A 20,472-nucleotide genomic window follows, 5' to 3' on the forward strand; every position below is an offset into this window, starting at 1 on the left:
GCTTCCTAAATAATGGTTACTTACAAGAAATCTCTATTAACCCCTGTCTTAGCAAGGGAAATGATTGCATTAGGCTTGAACATGCAGTTGTACGGTATTGCCTGATCTGAATTACTTGAATTGATAACATCTTGCACCACCGAGTCGGACAGCACCCACGCTAACAACATTTATTTATAGACAAATAATGAGGAAAAAAAGCATTTGTTAGGCTAGGAAAAAAAATATTTGTATTCTTCTTTTACTGTATATGGTTCTTAGCCTGTCTTAGGTCTCACTAGAGAACAAGCATCTTGAAAGCAGAGTCAATTAGCTGCCACTCACTTCATGAATTCATTGTAGCTTCAACACTGCCTTCCAGAAGGCTTGTCTTCAAGTGTTGTGCTTGTGTGTTCGCGGCAGAATGCACTGTCTGACCCAGCCTCAGACTAGCAAAAACAGGCATCCTGGTCCTATGCTAATGTGTTCTTTGAAGCCAAGTTATCTCTAAAATAATTCCGTACGCCATACATTGGCATGCAGAATATTTATAGGACACTACGTGCCAGTAATTAAGTCGCAAGCCTAAAACGTGCAATGTGTGAGTCACTAAGAAACAACCACAGGGTTTTGTTTTATCTAGAATTTCATTTCACACACAGGCAAAATCCAGCCAACATTTCAGAAGAGGTTGTACATATTGATTTATTTATTATGTTTCCATATTTTCATGTTAAAATTATTTCTTCATTACTTTCAAGCTTTTAACTCATTTAAATGGAGAGCGTTGATTAATTTTTAATCATATTTATGACAGTTGCTTTGCTATTATCATAATTACTTTTTTCCCCAAGATGATGATTATGAAAGTACAGGGCTAGATTTTTCAAGAAGGCACGTGTATCACATCTGCACAAGCCCACATTTACCTCACAAAATGAATAGCTGTGCATCTCATTACTTTAGATCTGCATCTGCCCATTTTCGTGTATGCAAATACATGTTTGCACATCCAGAATAGGTGACTCCTTATGTAGGAGCTTGTATAGCAATGTCCCCTAAGCAACATTTACAGCTTTGGGGGGAACATAGTTCACGTAAATCAAGTCCAGTAACCATTCTTCCCTGCATGACAGATACAGAGCAGTTACATCAAAGAAAATATTAGCTTGGTTTGCCTCTTCCTAAACCTGTCCTAATCCTCAGGAGCTTGATTGTAAAGATAGATGGGTTAGCTTGCCCTCTGGGTCAATTTATTCAGAGTCCTTAGGGTTATGGATTTAAATAGCTTGCCAGATTGGGAGCCCTCAGAGAAAATGAAGAGGTGCTGACTCCCAGTTCTTTAAACTGCAGAGTTTCAAACCAAAGCGCAACTTCTAATCTGTGATTGAGCCACGGGAGGAGTAAGTTTGTGTGTGTGCGCGTGTCTGTGAGAGAGGGAGAGAGAGAAAGGGAGGTAGAGGAAGGGAATTAAAAAAGCTGTCCCTAAGCAGGGGTTTCCCAGGCCAGTTACCATTTGTACACCGAGCTTTAACTGCCTGCAAAGCCCAAGGCATGCAGAGTTTATAGTGAGATCTGGCATACGTTCATTGCTGTATTTTGCACAATGCATTTGGATACAGTTTCAAGTGGATTCGGTGTGTGTAATCCCATGGAGCGTATAGCAATAGTCTAATCCTGAGGTGAAAACTACCACATCTGTAATTATAAGGATCTCTAGGCCAGATGGAGATTGTTTTTTAAAAAATGTTATTTAAAAAATCTTGCCTACTGCAAGGAAGATGTTAGTTACACTGATGGATTTTTGTCATTCTTTGCTTAATGGAAGAAACAAGTCCAGGTCATAATGAACTCTCTAAACATTTCAGGAAGTAAGACATCGCAGTACTCGCACAACAGCAGTGGAGCATACGTTCCCAAAGACATCTGCATAGTTTTCTTCCCCAAATTGGAGCTTCTGCATTTTACCATACACTTATTCAGAAAGTCAGCCCATGAGTCTTGGAATAGGATCAAAAATATTTCCCAAGAATTTGTAGACATAAAAATTACATCTGATTTTGAAAACAAAATGATACTGGTAAACATAATGTTATTACATATAGCTTCAGTGTGTTTTGCCTGTATTTCACTCAGACACTCATGTAAAACGTGCTTCATTTTGAACAAAAGCTCTAATGCAATGCTTCATGTGGTTATTTTGGATTGCAGGCAAAGGAGATGCAGCAGATGGTGAAGCTGGAAGCAGAGATGGATCGCAGGCCAGCAACAGTGGTCTAAAGCCTCAGCAAGCAAATTGAAGTTGGAGAACACAGCATCCTTAAAATGAGAGCAAAATTCAAAATAATGTTGCTGAGGTTGAAAAGTGGGCTTTTTTTTTTTTTCTTGTTTGGGGCAGGGGGGAAGTTGGTGTGGGGTTTTGTTTTTAATATATAAACTGTAGCTACGGACCACCGAGTCTTAAGGTTTGCATTATTTCTTTTTTAACACTGGGCACTGAATTTCCTTTGTTGGATTTCCATAAGAATTTCCTTTGTTCAGAAAAACACTAATCAGAAGACGAAGACAGTTTTTTAAACCCAGTCCTGTATTCCCTTCTGTATCTCAACAGGCAGCTTGCCTGCATCAGAATTACACAATCAGAGCCTTGAAACACAATAGATATTTTTAAGATCATCTCAAATGGCAACAAAACTGTAGTCAAGTCATGTTATTTATCACTTGTGTTCTCATGTGTGATATATCATGTAGAAACCCCATGCTGCCAGATCCCGATGAGCAACAACTCGTCAGATGCTCGGCACCTGATGTCATTGAGCCCACTGAACTGGATCTTCTGCTAAATCACCATAATAATCAGTATAGTAAGGAGGGAGTTGAGTTTGGGCAATTTAAAATTATATTTCAAAGTATTTTCAGGCAGCAGACAGTAGGCAGTTGAAAGTAACTGCGTATATTCAGAAGTACAATATGTACAAAGTCATCGGTCAAATTCATCAGGTGTAATAGTGACTTGACAGAATATTTCTGCAATCCAATGATGTCATTCACAAGTGCCATATCAACTCTATCATGTCTGAAACAAGCTGATATTCTGTAAAAGTTACTGCAGTGGTTAGCATGAGGGCAATACTGTGTATTTGTGCCAAAACTGATCAGTGCTCTAAGGAATTACGTACGAGGCACTTTAAGAAAAGTTTACATCCTACATTGCTTGTATAGAAATTGCATTTTGATCCTGTTGCCGCAGATCCCAGATACTACAGTTCATTGTAACTTAAGGATTGTTTAAATGGCTTTTGGCAAAAAGTTTGTAACTGTGAAAATGTAAAAAGTATTTATACACTTCAGAATCACAGCATTGTAGAAAATCACATGCCTGCTGCCACGTGATAAAATTAGTCAACAAAAATGCTAAGAGTATGTTTGCATGTGATACAGATGCTACTAAGACTGTAATACCCACTATATGACCACAGTCATTCTAATAGCTGGTAAATACTGAATAAATGTATGGCACAGAATATTGTTTGATTAATTACAAAGACTTTTAGCATAACAAGGTCTCTATATATATGTGTGTATACTAATTACGTGGGCATTCTTGATACTTGTAGTAAAAGAAAAGTACATAACTAATTTAATTTTACACAGAAGTATTTATGCAGATTTTCAGAATTTCATATCAGGAATAACCTTTTTATGTCCATTAGATATAAAAACAATTTGCTAATGTGTTAATTTGCATGTTTCCAGAGCTTGCTGTAGTTATATTGCAAAACAATGCATGTAAGCATTCTGCTTGGAAATTGTCCATGCTGCCAATTCAAAGATGACTGCATGGAGAACTGGTAGTTTAGAACAAATCAGATTCCTGATTTCAGTGTACTAAGCACCAATTACTTTGTTGTATATGCTTGTACAAACAAATTCTACATATTCCTATAAACAAAATAAATGAAAAGACATAATTATGTTATTGTCAGTCCTGAGATGAAACTTTCAACTTCTCTAATAAAAACCTTAAAAAATGCAAACCCTTTAGTTTTGACTGTAGTGAATTGTAGGGTGGTGGTGTTATTACTTACCATTTTTTAGTAAGTTGTATTTCCTGTAAAAATGTGCATAGTGTAAATATATTTCTATCACAGCTTATTTAGTCAAAGGAGTCTTATTTCTTTGAAGCGATAGAAGAATTGTGCATTGGTTCCCACAGAACTACCCGAGTACAGTGTAGTAGCACTCCCTTGAGATGCAGCAACCAGAGTACAGTTTAGTAGCACTACTTTGAGAATGCAACTGAGACAGAGGTCAGTGAAGTCTTCAGGTGTTTAAGGCAGAATTGAAACAAACTTGCGATGCCTATGCAGAGTTCCCATTCTGATGTCACTTAACCTATGGAGGCACCTCCTGGTCCTTACGATCCATAGTGTTTTAAAGACAAGTTGTGTACTGGGAGCAGCTCTCCCTGCTCCCTAAGCTTGGCTCAAGTGCTGAAGGGAGTTGGGAGCAGCAGCACTGTTTCCAGAACATGCTGGGCAGGATCCAGCATCTCAAACAAGGCAGTGAGTTTTATTGATTTTTTTTTTTTTTTTTTAATTAAAAATGTCTTCTAAAACACGGCTGGTGAAGACAGTGCTGTGAGCTGGAATTGTATACTATTGCCTACTGCAGTGGTTTCTAGTCGGTAAGGAGAAGCAAATGACAGACCAGATACAGAGGGAACCGGATGGCGAAGCATTAAATGTTACTAGTTCAGGCTCACTTACAGCCTGGCTGGAAACCACTGCCATACCTGTTAAATAACTGGAAATGGAGGACTTGAGTTCAGCTCACGTCCCTCTCTGAGGAAAATCAAACCTGCCTGTCTTAATTCCCTGGTGAGTATTGTATGCATTGGGGAATACGATGGTTTTGGAAGGCTAAAAAATACTCTCCTTAGCCTCCTTTTGAGTCTGTACTCGCTGCTCAGCCAGGAACAAGACATTTATCAAGTCAGAGAATATGTGCTTCTGTGAAACCACGGCGCTGGGTAGCCTCAGCTCCCAGGCTCAGCTCCCAAGAACTGTTACGTATTTCATCCATTGACAATTTAGCATAAAACGCAGACAGTAATTTGAAATTAAGTGATGAATTTTGTCAGCTAAGTATTTCGAAATGCTGTTTAAGTAGTATTTGATGCAAAAACTGTTTGAAGTTTGGCCGCTAATGTAATGAGGTGAGAATTTCCATTGAGATGAAATAGGCTAATCAATTTGAACATTGATAGTGAGTTAAAGCAGTTTAAAATGTCATTCCCTGCCGGGGTGATGGATTCCACTTCAGTGAAATTTCATCGAGGGAAGTGGCAGATTCTCTCTCTCTGAATCTCTTCGGATAAATTCAGTGCAGCTGTGATGGGAAGGGTCATGACACCCAGGCAGCCTGCTATTCTTTCACTTCCATTAATTTGGGGGTTGCTCATTAACTTGACTGTTTCCAAGCCGGGGGGGGAGCCATTTAACCCCCACCCCACTCGAGTGCAGTCCAACTGGGTTGCCAGAGACCCAAAATACCCCTCGGGGGCCGATTTCCTTGCAAAGTCCACATGCCAATGCCTACGGGCTGCCTGTGAAGCCGGCTGCCGGTGGCAGACACATCCCAGAGCCGCTCGGCCGGAAAACCCTGCTGCCAGGGATGCACCGGCAGTGGTCCCAGCACTGCAGCACCGCTGTCGCCGTGCTGCGTGTGAGGAAGCTCGTGAGAGTTATTGCTGTCTGGGGGCTGGGGTGGTAGCAGGGGGGCTTCAGCCTTCAGAGATACACAGGCAGTCCCCACAGCTGGGGTAAGGGCAGGTTGCAGGGCTGGCTCCAGGTGGTCCAAACTGTGACCATAAATCGGCCCCGGTCACAGTATTTCAGATCAGCTAATGCTGCACTGGCTCCGTCAGGTAAGACTTTCCGGCTCTGTCGATGTTTTGGGGCTTTCTCGCTGTTGGGAAATCTTAGGCCTTTCCCTTTTTTGCTATGGAGAGCAGGATAAACCCAGCTCTGCAGGCTTGGAGTGAGGATTGTCACTGAAGCTGAAGGGTTTTTTTTGTTGTGCTGTGCAGCTGGCGGGTGCTAGGAGAGCGCGGTTCTGCGCCGTGGGGCTCAGGGGGCTGTGGGTCAGGCTTGCCGTTGTCTCTAACACAGCTGCTCTCTCCCAGCTGCTCCCTGTGGTGCCCTCCTACGTGGGCTGGATGCAGGGGCAGCTGCTCAGGATCATATATTTATTTGGAGGCTTAGAAGCTACCTCGAAACCTCAAAAAAAATTGGAAATTAAATAGGGGGCTAGAAGAGGAAATAGAGGTTGGTTAAATACCGAGGTCATCGGTGAAAGACCTGAGGAAGCCAGGCGTTTAAAATCATCGCAGAAATCGTCTGTTGCGGTCAAAGAGCCCTCATATAGAAATTTTTGTTTTCCTTTATATAGTTCCCTGGAAATATTACCTGCAGGTCAATCCTGTATCACAGCTGACACAGGTCTGGCTCTATTTTGGGGAGCAGGAATGACTCCTTATTGTCAAACCGGAGAGAGAGGAGATGGGGGCCAGAATGTAATATTTAATACGTACAGCACGCAGAAAGGAATTGCGACAGACTAGTTAACAAAAATCGGTATGTTTCTGCAGTATCTGCTTTTATTTTTAACAAGCTCTTTCCCAGCAAGAAAACCCCTCTCTGCAGGTGTGCCCTGGCAGAGAAAGGGCAGCTTCCCAGCGGCAGCCGCCCACAACCGAAACTCACCTTGTAACACCTTGCTTCGCAAAACCCTGGACCGATTCCTCCCGACTCCTTTTCCTGAACTAGAAACGTGAATTGGCTAGCGAATCCGTGTAACGCCACACGCGCCGAATAGCTTCTGTCCCTCTGGCTTTTTACAAAAAAAAAAAAAACCCAACCACCTTGGCGGTAGGCTCCTGTTCCCCGCTGCTCCTGGGACTTGGCGTCTCTGTAAATGGTAACTATTTGGATGTGCTCTTCGTACGGGTCGAGGGCGGCAGCGCATTGAAGGGCCGTAAAAACTCCCGATGCGAGGCAGCGAAAAATGTTTTAACGTCGGCGAACGAGGAAGGCGAAACCGCGGAGCCGCGCGGGGCGGCGGTGGGGCCGGCGCTGCCCCGGGAGCCGGCGGCCGGGCCGGGTCGGGCCGGGCCGGGCCGGGCCGGGCTCCGCGGCGGGCCGCGGTGCGAGCGCCTCGGGCTCGTCTGCCGCTGGCAGCGCCTCCTGCCTCCCGGCCGCAGCCTCGGAGCCCCCGGGGGAAACCGGCAGCTCCCCCGGGCGCTCTGGGCTGGCAACGCGCCTGCTCCTCCCGGAGACCCCTCTCCCGACGAGCCGGGGGGCCCGTTTCACCCCCGCCTCCGGGTCGAGAGGGAGGAAACGCAGGCGCCGGGCTTGCAGGGAATAATAAAGGGGATCGCCCGGCTCGGGACTCCGGCAGCACTGCGCGCCCCGGGGCGGGCAGGGCAGGGGGCAGCGGGCAGGCAGCCCCCCCCGCCTTCTGCTCCCCAGAAGCCGGCAGGGCTGGGGTGCGCAGTGCTTGGCGTCACCCCGCCTTGCGGCCCCTTCTCTCCCCAGCGCCGGGCCGTGGAGCCTGGCAGGGACAAGCTCTTGTCAGCGCCGTGTCACAGCTCCGAGACGCGCCCCCAGGTGTGCCCGACACCCCCCCCCCCCAATAACGCTCCGCGTAGGCATGGCCCGGACTGTTTTGATGCACCTTCTCGGTGCCGAGGGGACCGCTCCCCTCGCTCTACGTGATGGGATGTCTTCCGTTGCGGTGTGTTTTGTGGTATGTCACGACATCCGAAGAGCTCAGGTGTGTTGATGGCCGTTTACAAAAGGGGGCCGAGTCTGCTTCTGACCTTGCCACACAAAAATAGCCGCACGTTTCTTTCTAAATTAACACGCGAAGCAGCTGTTCGCCTCCACCGACATTACTGACGCTCCGTGAGCAGCCAGCGCTGGACTAGATAACCCCTCCTCCATCCCCTCCGCTGTCCCGGTTTAGCGGGTCCTTTGCCTCTCCGGCGGCGCTGGCGCTGCCCGGCGGCAGCCGTCGTCCCCCGGGAGCAGCCGCTCCGGCGCGGCACCGAAAGGGGAGGGAGGGTGGCGGGACCCTCGGGGCAGGTGCCCCGGCGAAGGCCCTGCGCCCCGGGCCGCCGTAGGGCTCGCCCCGGGGCGCGGCCCCGCTCCCACCTCCTGCCCTGCCCTGCCCGGGGGAGCGGGGAGCGCTCGGTGCGTTTCAGCCCCGCGCCGGCCGCACGTCGGGGCGGCCCGGCTGGCCCGGCTCCCTCCCCCGAGGTCCCCGCTCTCCGCCGGGATCCCCGCGGGGATCCCCGCGAGCCCCTCCGCGGGGGTCGCCGGGCCCCCCAACGCCGGAGGAGGAGGAGGAGGAGGAGGAGGAGGGGGGGGGGGAATCCCTCCTCCCCGCCCTGCCTGCGCGTACGCCCCGTCCCTCGGCGTGGGCGCCTCCATCAGCTCCGCCGGCAGCTCCCCTCCTCCTCCTCCCCACACACCCACACACTCTTCCCCGTCCCTCCTCCCCGCCACTCCGCAGCAGAGTGCTTTTGCAGCCTGTGCAGCTCCTGAGAAAGGAGGTGTTTCAGCGGGTTTTTTTCCTCCTTTCCTTTCCTTTTTTTTTTTAACCTTTTTTTTTTTTTTTTTTTTTTTTTCTTTCCTCCGGAGCGGACGCCTTCGGAGGAGCAGCAGCAGCAGCAGCCGCGGACACGCCGGGGCCGAGCAGGGAGGATGGCCGGGGGGCGCCTCCCGGGGCTGCTGCTCTTCCTCTTGCGTGAGTACAGCCGCGGCGAGTCGCGACACGGAGCCCTGTCGCGATGAGGCGGGCGCTGGCGCTGAGACAGCCCCGGCGCTGCTAGAGCACCGGTCCTGCTCCACCGTCACCGGCTGCCCCGTCTCCGGTGCCTTCTCTATCGCGACAGAGACGCCCGGGCGCGCCAGGGGAGCTTACTCCAGCGGGCTCGGGGGGAGCGGGGGGCATGTTAAGGTGAGCCGGCAGAGGCTTGGGGCAAAAGGCCCCGGGCGGTGCCGCCGCTCAGCGCCTCTCTGCCCGCAGATGCCGCGGCGCGCCTAGCTGCCGAGCAAGAAGTTGAAAATCTCTCCGGGCTCTCCCCTAACCCCGAAAAGGACATTTTCGTGGTGCGGGAAAACCGGACGACGTGTCTCATGGCGGAATTCGCCGCCAAGTTCATCGTCCCCTACGACGTGTGGGCCAGCAACTACGTGGATGTGAGTAGCGGCCGGGAACGGGAACGGGGGTGGGGGGGTGGGGGGGTGGGTGGGTAGCGGAGCTGCGGCGCGGCCCGGGGGGCGGCCGGGGCTCGGGTTCGCAGCGCGACAGCCGCAGCCGCGGAGCCGCTGCGCGGTGTCACGGCAGGACCGGGGGGCGGGGTGTGTGTGTGTGTGTGTGTGTGTGTGTGTGTGTGGAAATCCGCCGGTAGTTTTGGAAAGTCCTTCATCCTCGCCGGGGATATTCAGCCGGGGCTGGGGGGGGGGGGCTGTGGGCGCCCAGGGGGGGCCCGGGGCCGGCCCCCTGAGCCCCGCTCCCCGTTTGCAGCTGATCACGGAGCAAGCCGATATCCCGCTGTCGCGGGGCGCCGAGATGAAGGGCAAGTGCGGCACCAACGAGTCGGAGCTGGAGATCTCCTGGCTGGAGCAAGCGTACACCCTCAAACTCTTCTTCCTGAAGGTAGGGGGCTCGCCCAGCGCGCCCGGGAGCTGCCCGCGGGGTGCACGGCGGCGTTGCCGGGGTCTGACCGGCCCTGTCTCGGCAGGAGGGGCACAACACGTCCCGGGGGCAGGAGGCTTTCTGGAGGCTCAGCCGGGTCCAGTTCACCTACGACAGCGCCGAGCGCACCTACTTCAAGGACGCCGTCAGCCGTAAGCGCCCCGGGGGGACGCGGTTCAAAGCCGATCCCTGGGCTCCGGCGAGCGCGGAGCCGGGGCGGGGGGGGGGGGGGGGGGGGGACGCCGCGGAGACCCCGCGGGCCACTCGCCTAAATGCAGTTTAGCGGGGGCGAAGAGAAACCGCAAAGCCGGGACCGGGTGCCGGTTTTAAACCGCGCGTTAATTTTTGTTCGCCCTCCTTTCTATGCTCGTTTCTTGGTTTTCATGACCGCGGTTGCCGTGGGAGGGAGAGCCCTACCTCTGCCCGTTTGCTGCCCTGGCCCGCGCCCTCCCGGCGGGGACCCGGGGGCCCGAGGGGGTGGGCAGCGGGGCAGGGGTCCGCCTGGTCGGGGAAATTTGCCTCCTTTCCCGCGGGAGATGGTTTTTAAGGTTAATTATCTCCTTGGTTCTGGTGATGGTTGAAGAGGTGGGAAAGCCGTGCTTTCCCACGATGACAGTGAGGTCGACGCCGATATCCGTGCCCCTGCGCGCCTCCACACCCAGCAGCCTCTCCTCTTCTCTGACGGGGTTTCCTTTCTTTTGGCTTTCATTTCCTTGCTAGTCCATTTCTGCTGAGAAATCAGTTGTCTTGTATTGGAAATAGATACACCGTCATTTGCAAGTTGCTGTTCTTCAAGATTTTCAAACTCCAGCGAATGGCGCGTAAGACACGCTGGACACGGGGCTGGTTTTCCCGCTGGTGTTTCTACTGTTTGTGTCCCCGAAACACGGTGGTGGTCGTGCCTCATCACCCTCTGCAAATGCGCAGCACCGGTCGCCTTTCCGTGCTGCTGGAGGGGAACAAAGGGCCGCAGAAGAGCAGGAGGTGGAGGGCATCCCTCGTTCCACCTTGCTGAGCGGCATTCAGCCTTCATGTATAAAACAAGCTTGACGCGATGGGAAAATATTTTCTCATAATCTATACTGGGGTGAAATGGTCATGTCGTGTTTTCAGGAAAGGTGTCAATGGCCTGTTTTGCTTTGTGGTGAGGTCCCCAAATGGCATCGCCCCTTCCCACCTGAATTCACAGCCCAAGTGCAGCCACAGGAATTGCCGTTCCCCAAACGTAGGGAGTATGAGCGCAGCCCGAGGCTGAACTCCGCATACGCATCAATAGAAGCCGTTCCTCCAACTTTACGGACTTCCAAGTCCTGTGACACGAGCATCGCTGGCAGCAGCAGAGCCAGCTCTCCGCTTTGTGCCGGCAGGACCGCACGCTGCAGCCATCCGTTCCTGCTTGTGGGCAGGCAACCCCAGTGCAGGAGTTGCCCTGGCTATGTGGCGGTGTCGTGCCAAAAGCGTGGTCCCGCCCCAGGAGAAAATGCTGCTGTAAGAGCAGTGGAGCGTGTGGCCGCCGCGTTGCACGCCGCCTGCACGCCCTTGCGTTCGATTCATTAGCTTTGTTAATAAAGTCACATCGGTCCCCCAGAGACGGGACCTGACCTCTGCTCTTTCTGCCCCTTGGCCAGCCGGGAAGCACACGGCCAACTCGCACCATCTCTCTGCGCTGGTCACCCCAGCTGGGAAGTCCTACGAGTGCCAGGCGCAGCAGACCATCTCCCTCATCTCCAGCGACCACCAGAAGTCCGTGCAGCTCTTGCTGTCGGAAGTACGCGTCCAGCCCTTTGACATCACCGCGGATTTTGTCTTCAGTGAAGGTAAGATGCGGGCTGAAGGCACGCCCTGCATCCGCAAGATGCTGCTGCTGCTGCTGCTGCGGCCTTTGGGGATGTCGCAGTGCGCTGAAGGAATTTGGGTCCCACCTTTATGCGAGCACCTTCCCCTCCCGCCAGCAGGTGGTCAGTGCTCCCTGCAGTCCCTCCAACCCGTTCCCTGCCTCCACGGTCCCCCAAAAGCCTTTACAAATTCAGCCCAGCTGCTGTTTGGTCAAAACACGGGCTGTCGTTGCACGTACACTGGCTTCTGTAAGGACTTACCTAGCTAGGTTGCCAGCAAGCCCTGGAGCTGCCTGGTCCCTGGGGAGCCCTGCAAGGGTTGGGTGGCTCCTCTGCAGCGCGGAAGGTGCTTCGGTAGAGCTCCGGGGGCTTTTTAGGGCCGCCGCACCCTGAGGAAAGCTTGGGGCTGTCGTGGCAGGAAATACTTGCGATGCACGTTGCTGGCTTCAGTTTGATTAATGCTCGTTGCGAGGGTGAAGGAAGCGTTAGCGGGGACTTCAGTGAGGCACCTCCTGCGCCAAACACGGGGGATGCTGTTCCTCTTCTTAGGTTTCTTTAACGTTGATCGCGGATAAAAGAAAATGTGAGTTAACGCGTGCTGTTTGTATCAAAGGGTTGTACTGAAGTCAGCAGCGGTACTGCCGTGGGGCAGAATTCCTGCAGATTTTTCCTGCCTTTATCTTGAGGAACCTGTGGTGCTCCTCCTTCCCGACATCCTCCTGCCTTTTCCATCAGGTTGAGTGAGGGAGTGTAAACATGCTCACCTGAATTAGGACTTCGAGACTAGTCCCCTTTTTATAGTGCCATCTTAGCAAATTAGTTAACTCCGTTATTGTAAAAAGGTGCAAATAAAATTTGTAATAGCCAAATCTTTTACTAACGAGCTAGAAAATGGTGGTGTTATTTTCACGCTTAGCATTAAAAATTTGGGCCTTTATTATTTTGCGTGTGGGAAATATTTTAGAACACAATAAAAAACCAGCACTGACTACAAAACCGAACACTTACACTCATGACTCACATTCCTCTAACTGATGTAGTAAATACATGCTATTATGTACGCTGGCTCTGGCAGAGCTCTGTGTGGCTGAATTACTCATGGCAAGGCCAGTGTAGTATAGAGTAGGTTTTATCCGTGGGCACAAATAAATCTTTTTTTTTTTCTTTTTTTTTCTGTCGAAGTAGTACCACATTTTGCATAGGTTACAGTGAGAAAAACGTAGAATTTAATAGTCTCCTATTATTTTTTGTTGGCACGTCTTCATCCTCTCCTCCCTTCTGTGGATCCAGGCTTCCTGCACTCAGGGTTTGGCTGGGCAGAGCTTGGAGTCTGAGAAGAGCATATTTAAAATATGCAAGTCTGGACTCAGTTTTAGGTGCTGTGTCTCTGCGATACCAAACCTGTCAAGTCCAAGAGCTCGCTTTTAGAAGAACCAGACTTCGGGTCCATTGCCAAAGGCAACTACCTACCTTTTTCATGATATGCTCTTTCATATTGGGCAGTTTTGTTTTGTTTTGCTTTGGTTTTTTTTTTTCCTTTGTTGTTGTAGTTTCGTTGTTTTTTTGTTGGTTTTTTTTTTTTTTTCCTCCAGGACACCAAGAGGCCCTGGTTGGTTTAGCAATCTTTAAACGCGTGTGGGGAATTCCTCCTCCTGAGGAAAGCACGGTTTCTCTTTGCCAGGCTTTCTGGTTCTTTGTTGTTGCTCTCATTATTTAGTGACGCTTCTTTTTGTTGAATTCCACTGGAAGTTAAATAGCAAAGAGCACCTGGAGAGGATGGTCAGAAATGCCCAAGAGGTCATTTATCTGTGAAGCTTCGCGTGGGGCTCTGCCGCTTCTCCCAGTGGCACGTCCCCACCAGCCCGGCGGACCAGCGTGTCCTCAGCACATGCATGGCAAAACATGATTCTTTGTGGGGTCTGATAATCACTGCCAATCTTAAATTACAGTCATTAGCCTTCTCCTTTTTGGTTCATTAATTTCCCATTAGGTAAAATTCCTATTAATTATGAACAAGCTACAGAACATTTTAAAATGTTTTAGAATAGAGAAAGAGACCTGCTAGAGCAGAAGAATTGCAGAGATGCAGGAGTGTCGACACCCTTTTACCACAAAGAAACGGGGGGGAAAGGTTTTGTCGTTAGTCCTGACACTGTCCTGTCTGGGATAGATTAAAAAGCTTGCAGTCTGTGATTGGATTGCTTTTATTTTTTTTTTGAATGCTTAAACTCATGTGCTAGAATATATTTTTTTCTTTTTAAGACCCTGCTTCCAACCCTCACAAAAATATAAAAATATACATAAATATATATATTTACTTTTTTTTCAGTACAGAAGCAGAACATTTTTTTTTTCATTCAGAGCTGGGGAAATTTTTTTTTTTTTTTTAATAGGGAAAACGTGCGTACATTTTTCAGCTTAAAAGATCAGTAAAAGGAGAGCTAGATCAAGATCACGCCAGGAGAACATTTAAATTGATGAAAGAACCCCACAGAAATTGTCACCTCTTTTGATTTTCATCAAAATAACGCAAAATACTAATACAAAAGGATACAAAGGCTGAGAATTAGGGCCCAGGATTGTGGGAGGTCTCACCTCCCTCTGAGCCACCCCAGACGAGGGCCACATTTTCTCAAGGCACCTGGGCACCTGGTAGCTCCTCTCTGCGAGGTATGCAGCCACCTTTAAAAAAGCACCCAGTCTTTCTTTTTTTTTTTTTTTTTTTTCTTCTCTTTCCTTTTTATTAAGCTGATCACTTAACAAACACCCATCTCAAAATCTCAAAGATTCATCCTATCATGCCAGACACAACTGGGCTGGTTTTTCATCCTTTGGCGCAGCCCCTGCACCGGTCGTCAGGCTTGTGGTCGTGACTGCGGGAAACCGCTGATTTGGTTGCCGTGCTGCTATTTGTTCTGCAGAAGGATGCTGAAACAAGAAAATGGGCCTGTTGGGTGGTTTCATAGCCTAGTACTGAAATTGGACGCGCACTCACCATAGAAACCGTGGCGGTACGTGAGCCTGGGTGCCGTGTGGCGTTGGAGGAAGCGCAGCACAAAAGAACAATGGGGGACGTACCTAAATGCCTCCTTTGTATCCGCCTGCAGTCTTTGTTCGACGGGGCAGGGACCCTGGGCTGCGGGGTGGCACCTCTCTGGCAAAGGGGTGACCCCGCTGGGTTCGGGATGCAGCAAAAGTCCCAGCATCACCTGAAAATTTGCCGGGGACCTTTTTGCTTTCCTGGAGTGAGGGTAAAACCTAGCGGTTTAGGAAATGCTGAGATCCCTGTGACCTGAAGCAAAATACTCAGGAAAAATTTGACGGAAAGGGCTGTTTTCCTGCGGAAGGCATTGATTTAAAATACGTAGCGGTTCCCAATGTGATGGCATGTCATTTGTCGTGCCTCAACCAACCAGCCCACCTGCCCGCACTGTGCTTGATGGGGTTGAGTGTCTGAATTTGCGGCTGCCGTGGACTTTATGCAAACCCTTCTGCCCTCCCACTCCCCCTTTGCATTTTCCTTTGCTGATAGACCAGGAATGATCCCTGTTACCTCCCTCCCTGTGGTGTTGTGGACCTCGGTGCCTATGCAATGCTTTGAACTCTTGGGGTGAAAAATGCTTATAAATGTTAAAGTATATTGTTATAAGTGTGAAAATATTTTTATTTGTGTAAAATGGCGTGGTTTAACATTATATTAATGTCAAAATACAAAATTCATTCTCCTAGCAGCCAGCACCTGGAGAGCCTTAGTTCTGCTGCAAATGTGCTTTTGTTCTTACCACTTGCCTGTGCCTCCGTGCTGGGTCCCCCGCAGCCCTATTCCCATTCCCTCTATGCTCTCTGAAGAGCCCAGACTTTGGCAGTCTGCTCCAAAAGGAGAAAATGGATCTGTCCGGTGAGGAGAAGGTGTTGGTAAGGCAGGGGGTGGGTGCTCTGCAAGGCTGCTGGGGCAGAGCGCTTTCTGCCCGTGGAGGTGCAGCAGTGTTTGCGGGTGTGCTGCTGGAGACTGCGAGCTTTGCTTTGCCTTTTTTTTTTTTTTTTTTTTTTTTTTTTCCTGTTGGCTTTTTTTTTCTTTTAATCCTCTTTAAAAAGCGTCAGGATAAAGAACTCTCTTCCTTGGCTGCTTGCAAGATTTGACACCTTCTTGAGCTGTGACTCAGACACTTAAATACAGCTGTGGCTTTCTGTGGACACCAGAGTTTTGGCCGCGTCCTCTGGCCCGTTTTGTGCTCTGCAGCTGGTTTGCTTTGGCAAAAGCTGGGAATTCAAATATTGCCAGCAGGTGCTTTAGAGTTGTGTTAGTGCTCTGCATCGCGGCACTAGTGCTTTTAGCTTTGCCGCCTTCACTGGCTGCAGACCTCCACGTTCACCCCGTTCTCCTGCAAACTCGACATCGTTCTTGTTTAAGGAAAGGCACGCGGGCAAACCTGCCATGTTTGAGCACAGGTGAATGTCCTCAGTTGGGTGTAGGGCAGGCTTACTTCAGTTTTCTGTGGGGTTTAAGCTAAACCACTTTCAAAGCAGAAATTAGTGCCTGCCGGAGGAGATTGCAGCGGCTGGACTAAAACACCGCTAATTGGCACATCGGCACGCCCCGGCCCATCGGGCTGTCCGCAGGCGCGTGGCGAGCGCACGGGGGCTCCTCTCGCGTGGATCCTTCCCGTCGGAGGGGCGAGGGGTGCTGCTTTGTCCTGGCACGTGGGCAGCGGGGTCGGAGCACCGTGCATGCCTTTTCCCGCAGTCGGGTCTGGGATGCCAGCCTGCCGCTGAGTCTCTGCCTTGGCACTGCGAGTCTGGTCAGGCCTTAGCATCCTAAACCGGGAAGGCTTTCATAAAGCTCTAGAAACCCGCTTTTGGGAGCTAAATAATAACCAGGGTTTTTTTCCCCTTTCTCCTGGATACAAACAAACAAAACCCCTGCATTGCAGCAAGTGCTGAATCGCCTGTAACAGTCCTGGTGATTAATCACTCCTCTGGTGAAACAGTGAGCAACTGGAACCGAAAAGGGCATTTTTTTTTTTGTTAGACTACATTTCACTTTTGCTTTTTTGTTTCACTTCATTTTCAGCTCAAAATGTTTCCCGATGGCATTGCTGCGAGCCAAGTGCTGGGAGGAGGGCTCCGCGCGCTCCGGGAGGTGACAGAGCTCTGGAGGTGCCGGCACCGCTGGCGATAACGTCCCTGCTGACACCTCCTGCCTGGGCCTGGGGGGGTCTCGGGGTTTTTCCTGCTCTTTGCCACATGCCGTTAGATTTGCAGAGCGTTTGCCGTTCGTGGTTCGTCGCAGATCTCTCTGTCTTGCAATCAGCTGCCTGGCGAACCCATCTGGACAGTCTTTAGCGATGGGAGGAATTAGTGGTGCCCTTTGGATCTGCTCATCTAACGTGCAGCCTTTTTTCACCTGCTTTTTTCTTTTAAGTAATTGCTGTCTTCATTGTTTTCGGCACAATTCTAGTGCTGTGAAGAAGATGACGACCCAGGGGCCAGAGTACTGTCCCTCCTGTCCCTTGTAGCCATATTTTTTTTTTCTTTTTTTTTCCCCAGAGCGGGCGTTTTTTTTCTTTTTGGTCTGGCAGACCCAACTCGGCAACATCGGCTTGCCTGTCCATCAGCATGAATAAGCAACAGTCCCGTGGGGAAAGAAGTAAATCGTGATCCTGTCATTGAGACCTGCAGTAGACTCTGGAAGTGTAAGGGAGGTGAACCGGGATTACCAGCGTAATGTCTTTCCCAACCTTGGTGGCTTTTGCAAGCTAAGCAGAAAAGTGTTTTCCCATTGTAGCTATGGTTATTTTCTAGTGGTTTATTAGGCTACGATGGGGACTCGCAGGTCGGAGAGAAAAACACTGGGGAGGGCCGTGTTGCTTCTGCTCATCCTCATCCTTTGCCATATTTGACAAAAACCGTGGCGTTCTGGGATGCTGTTTGGCCACAAACACACGTGTGCTCTGCCGGTGCTGGTAAACTCCCCATGGGGAGCTCACAGAGACGGGGGAGAGATGCTGTTAGATCTCTGCCAACTTGCAGATAGAGGGGAAAAATGTTTTTAACGATGAGCGGGGTAGGTCTGATGCAGAATTAAAGACTTATCGATGTTGAGGTCTCATGATGCAATATTTGTTGACTCTGTAACTAAATAAACAAAGCGGATCTTCAGCCGTGGTCAGGAAACTTGTACTTACCCTGTCGCATTCCCAAGAAAGCCCTGGCTGTACATGGCAGAGAGGCATGAAGAGGAACTTAGGGGCACGAAAGCGTTTTTTCCCACCGCGGTGGCTGGTTTGACAGATGTTGCCTCTCCCTCCAAACCCTGCGTTGTGACTGTGATTTCCTTTTCCTCCAAAGCAATTGATTTTCTCCCCAGGACTCCGATGACAGCTGCTGTCTCTCCTTGCTGCTGCGGCTGTTTTTGCTGCGCGGGGACCCCTGGTGCGGAGCCGTGACTCTGGGTCGCTGCTGCAGCAGGAGTTCAGATTTGCGATGTCTCATTCATTTCTCTCTTTCTCTTTCCTTTTCTTTCTTTCCCTGCAGAACACAAGTGCCCAGTGGACCAGAGGGAGCAGTTAGAAGAAACCCTGCCTCTGATTTTGGGCCTGATACTGGGGTTGGTTATCGTGATAACCCTCTGCGTTTACCATATCCACCACAAGCTGACAGCTAACCAAGTGCAAATTCCTCGGGACAGATCTCAGTACAAACACATGGGATAGGGGACAGGATGGAGCAGCCCATATATTTATCAGGTAGAAAAGGCAAAAGCACTTTTTTCTAAGGTGAGGAAAGGTTATGGGGGGGGGCGAGAGACGGTATTCACAACACCTAGGCATGGGTATTTCATGAAGACGCGCAAGTTAAGATTAGGCTTTAAGCTAGTCAGTGCAGAGGCATAGCTGTCTCTGTAAGAAGACTCGGAGCATCTGATTTTAGGAGTCCGTCTGTGGCAGTAGGTGGTAGGAATACCTTCTTAAGCAGCTGGGCTGATGATCTGGAAATAGAAATGCTTTGCATGTCAAACTTTAACACTGGGGGCAAAATTAGCTTTTCTTTTTTCTTTTTTTTTTCTCTCTCCTTTTTTTCCCTCTCAAGAGACCCTTCTCTCCCCAATGCATTGCCCTTGGCAGCGTTGAGCCCTCTCTGTTTATGTCTGTACAGGGAGCAGGGCTAGGGGACAGAGCCACTGCACAGACTTCGTTAAGGTCCTCTAATGAAGGGATTCAAATCACATTCCTGAAGTTTGCACTTAGGTCAAGGAAAGCATGAAGGCGATATACAAGTGTGTTTTGAGGGGGGAAAAAACCCAAACCAAACCAAACAAAAAAAGGCCAGAACTCAAGCTGGTATAAGCTGGAGTAACTCCAGCGCAGCAGATCGCAGCCAGCTGAGGAGCTGACCCCACACTTGAGACTGAGTGAAGAAAGTTTGTTTTTGCTTCTTGAGCCACATCGGAACTAAACTTAAAAAAAATAATTAAAAAAAGAGTATTGATACACAAATTACAAAGTGCCATGCTACTGCAAGTCAACTGAGAAATGCTTCTGGCTGGACATCCTGCACGTATTGTGATTGTCGTTGAGATGTTACATTGCTACCTGTAACCAATATTTTCACAACGAAACAAAAAAAAAAAAGAAAACAGAAATGTTAAAGTTACTATGCAGATTATTCAGGTATAATCTAATGTAACGGAAAAAAAGATAAGGGAGCCCTTGAAATCTATCCTTAAATGTAGACAATTTTTAAAATTAATTAAAACATGTACATATATAATACTTGATTTGCCTTCTTATTTTGAAATGATGTAATGCTTTTTACTAACCCCATGATACCTAATGGAATTGGGGCACAAATACATCGTCTGAATGCATGTTAAACGCACGATTTATTCTAGCAGTATTTTTGGTACAGATGGTTTGGTGAAGACATGGTGGTAGCTCAGTATTCTGCGATTTGTTGGTTATTTCTAGTATTCTAATCTCTCAGCTGTTTCTTTCTTATGTGTTTTGTGGGCAATGGTGTGTTTCACTCTGGTCCTGTCGTGTTCCCGCTGAAACGTGTGGCTTCCCTTGGCTCTGGTGTTACTGCAGCAAGAGTTAGTCCAGACCTTGTGTTAGTTTAGGCTATGGAAAATACCTTCTTGGTTCTGAACTGGTTTGATCCAAATAGGGGCTCATACAGACTGTTCTCTTTCAGCTTAAAACAGGATAATAAGCAAAGAAAAATAGTAATTTCAATGTCGAGAAATGTGAGGGGAGAAACTTAACTGCTTTTTAATGCTGCAGCCTCCTCCAAAATTTAGTTGGTTTTGGGTTTTTTTTATGAAGGTGGATGCAGCAAGAGCCTTTCTTTAGTCCTGTCTTATTCCTGGTCTCATTTCTATGTTATGTTCAGCTTTTCGTTTTCTCGTTTGGATGTAAGAAGCAGAATTACGGTGCTAATGAAGCTTGTGGCTTTGCCCTTTTCTTTTAAAGCTCTAGTGAAAGTGTTCTGGGCGGGCTTTGGGTTGACCAAGTGCCACTGTCAACAGTGAGCTGATTACTATAAGAAAAAGAAAAAAACAAAAAAAAAAGGTTCTTTTAGAGGCAGCCAGAAAAAGCCATAGGTAGCAGGAGAGTAAATAAAAGGATTAAAAGTTCATCCTTAATAGAGAGGGGCCATAGTTATCAGCTTTGTCCTGCCTCCCTCTTGTCTGCCCTCCAGCCAGACAGGCTCTCCCAGCCAGCTCCCATCAGCCTGGATTTGACATCCCCAAAAAATCAAAGTACAATAAAAAAGGAAGCAAACGGCTGAACTGCAGATTCCAAATGACCCCCTCCATTGTACTTTGTCTTCTGAACAGCACGTTTTGGCAAGGCGGCTGCAGGAACGAGCCGTTGGGATGGCACGGTTGCGT

General features: G+C 49.2%; 2 protein-coding genes across 6 annotated transcripts in view; both read left to right on the forward strand.

Moving 5' to 3' along the window:
* PLCB4 (phospholipase C beta 4) overlaps nucleotides 1-4,111 on the forward strand; it is a 213,693-nt gene extending 209,582 nt beyond the window's left edge. For 3 of the 5 annotated variants that reach the window (XM_049800913.1, XM_049800914.1, XM_049800912.1), the window contains one exon: nucleotides 2,191-4,111. In XM_049800913.1, coding sequence (XP_049656870.1) covers nucleotides 2,191-2,279 — 89 coding nt within the window. In that variant the 3' untranslated portion in view covers nucleotides 2,280-4,111. The remainder of the gene's footprint in view (nucleotides 1-2,190) is intronic. The other 2 variants (XM_049800916.1, XM_049800917.1) reach the window with 1 other exon arrangement.
* Nucleotides 4,112-8,700: 4,589 nt separating this feature from the next.
* On the forward strand, nucleotides 8,701-19,329 carry LAMP5 (lysosomal associated membrane protein family member 5). The gene is made up of 6 exons (XM_049800099.1): nucleotides 8,701-8,790; nucleotides 9,073-9,245; nucleotides 9,574-9,705; nucleotides 9,791-9,896; nucleotides 11,373-11,561; nucleotides 18,114-19,329. Exons 1-6 carry the CDS (start codon nucleotides 8,748-8,750, stop codon nucleotides 18,290-18,292), a joined length of 822 nt encoding a protein of 273 aa, XP_049656056.1. The 5' UTR covers nucleotides 8,701-8,747; the 3' UTR covers nucleotides 18,293-19,329.
* Nucleotides 19,330-20,472: the final 1,143 nt, after the last annotated feature.

This window comes from Accipiter gentilis, chromosome 5 (genome assembly GCF_929443795.1).
Source record: "Accipiter gentilis chromosome 5, bAccGen1.1, whole genome shotgun sequence".
Lineage (NCBI taxonomy): Eukaryota > Metazoa > Chordata > Aves > Accipitriformes > Accipitridae > Astur > Astur gentilis.

Coding starts and splice junctions, on each gene's coding strand:
- LAMP5 (XM_049800099.1), top strand. CDS start 8,748: ATGGCCGGGGGGCGCCTCCCGGGGCTGCTGCTCTTCCTCTTGC. Junction 9,246..9,573: donor GGGCCAGCAACTACGTGGAT/GTGAGTAGCGGC, acceptor CCCCGTTTGCAG/CTGATCACGGAGCAAGCCGA. Junction 9,897..11,372: donor CTTCAAGGACGCCGTCAGCC/GTAAGCGCCCCG, acceptor CCCCTTGGCCAG/CCGGGAAGCACACGGCCAAC.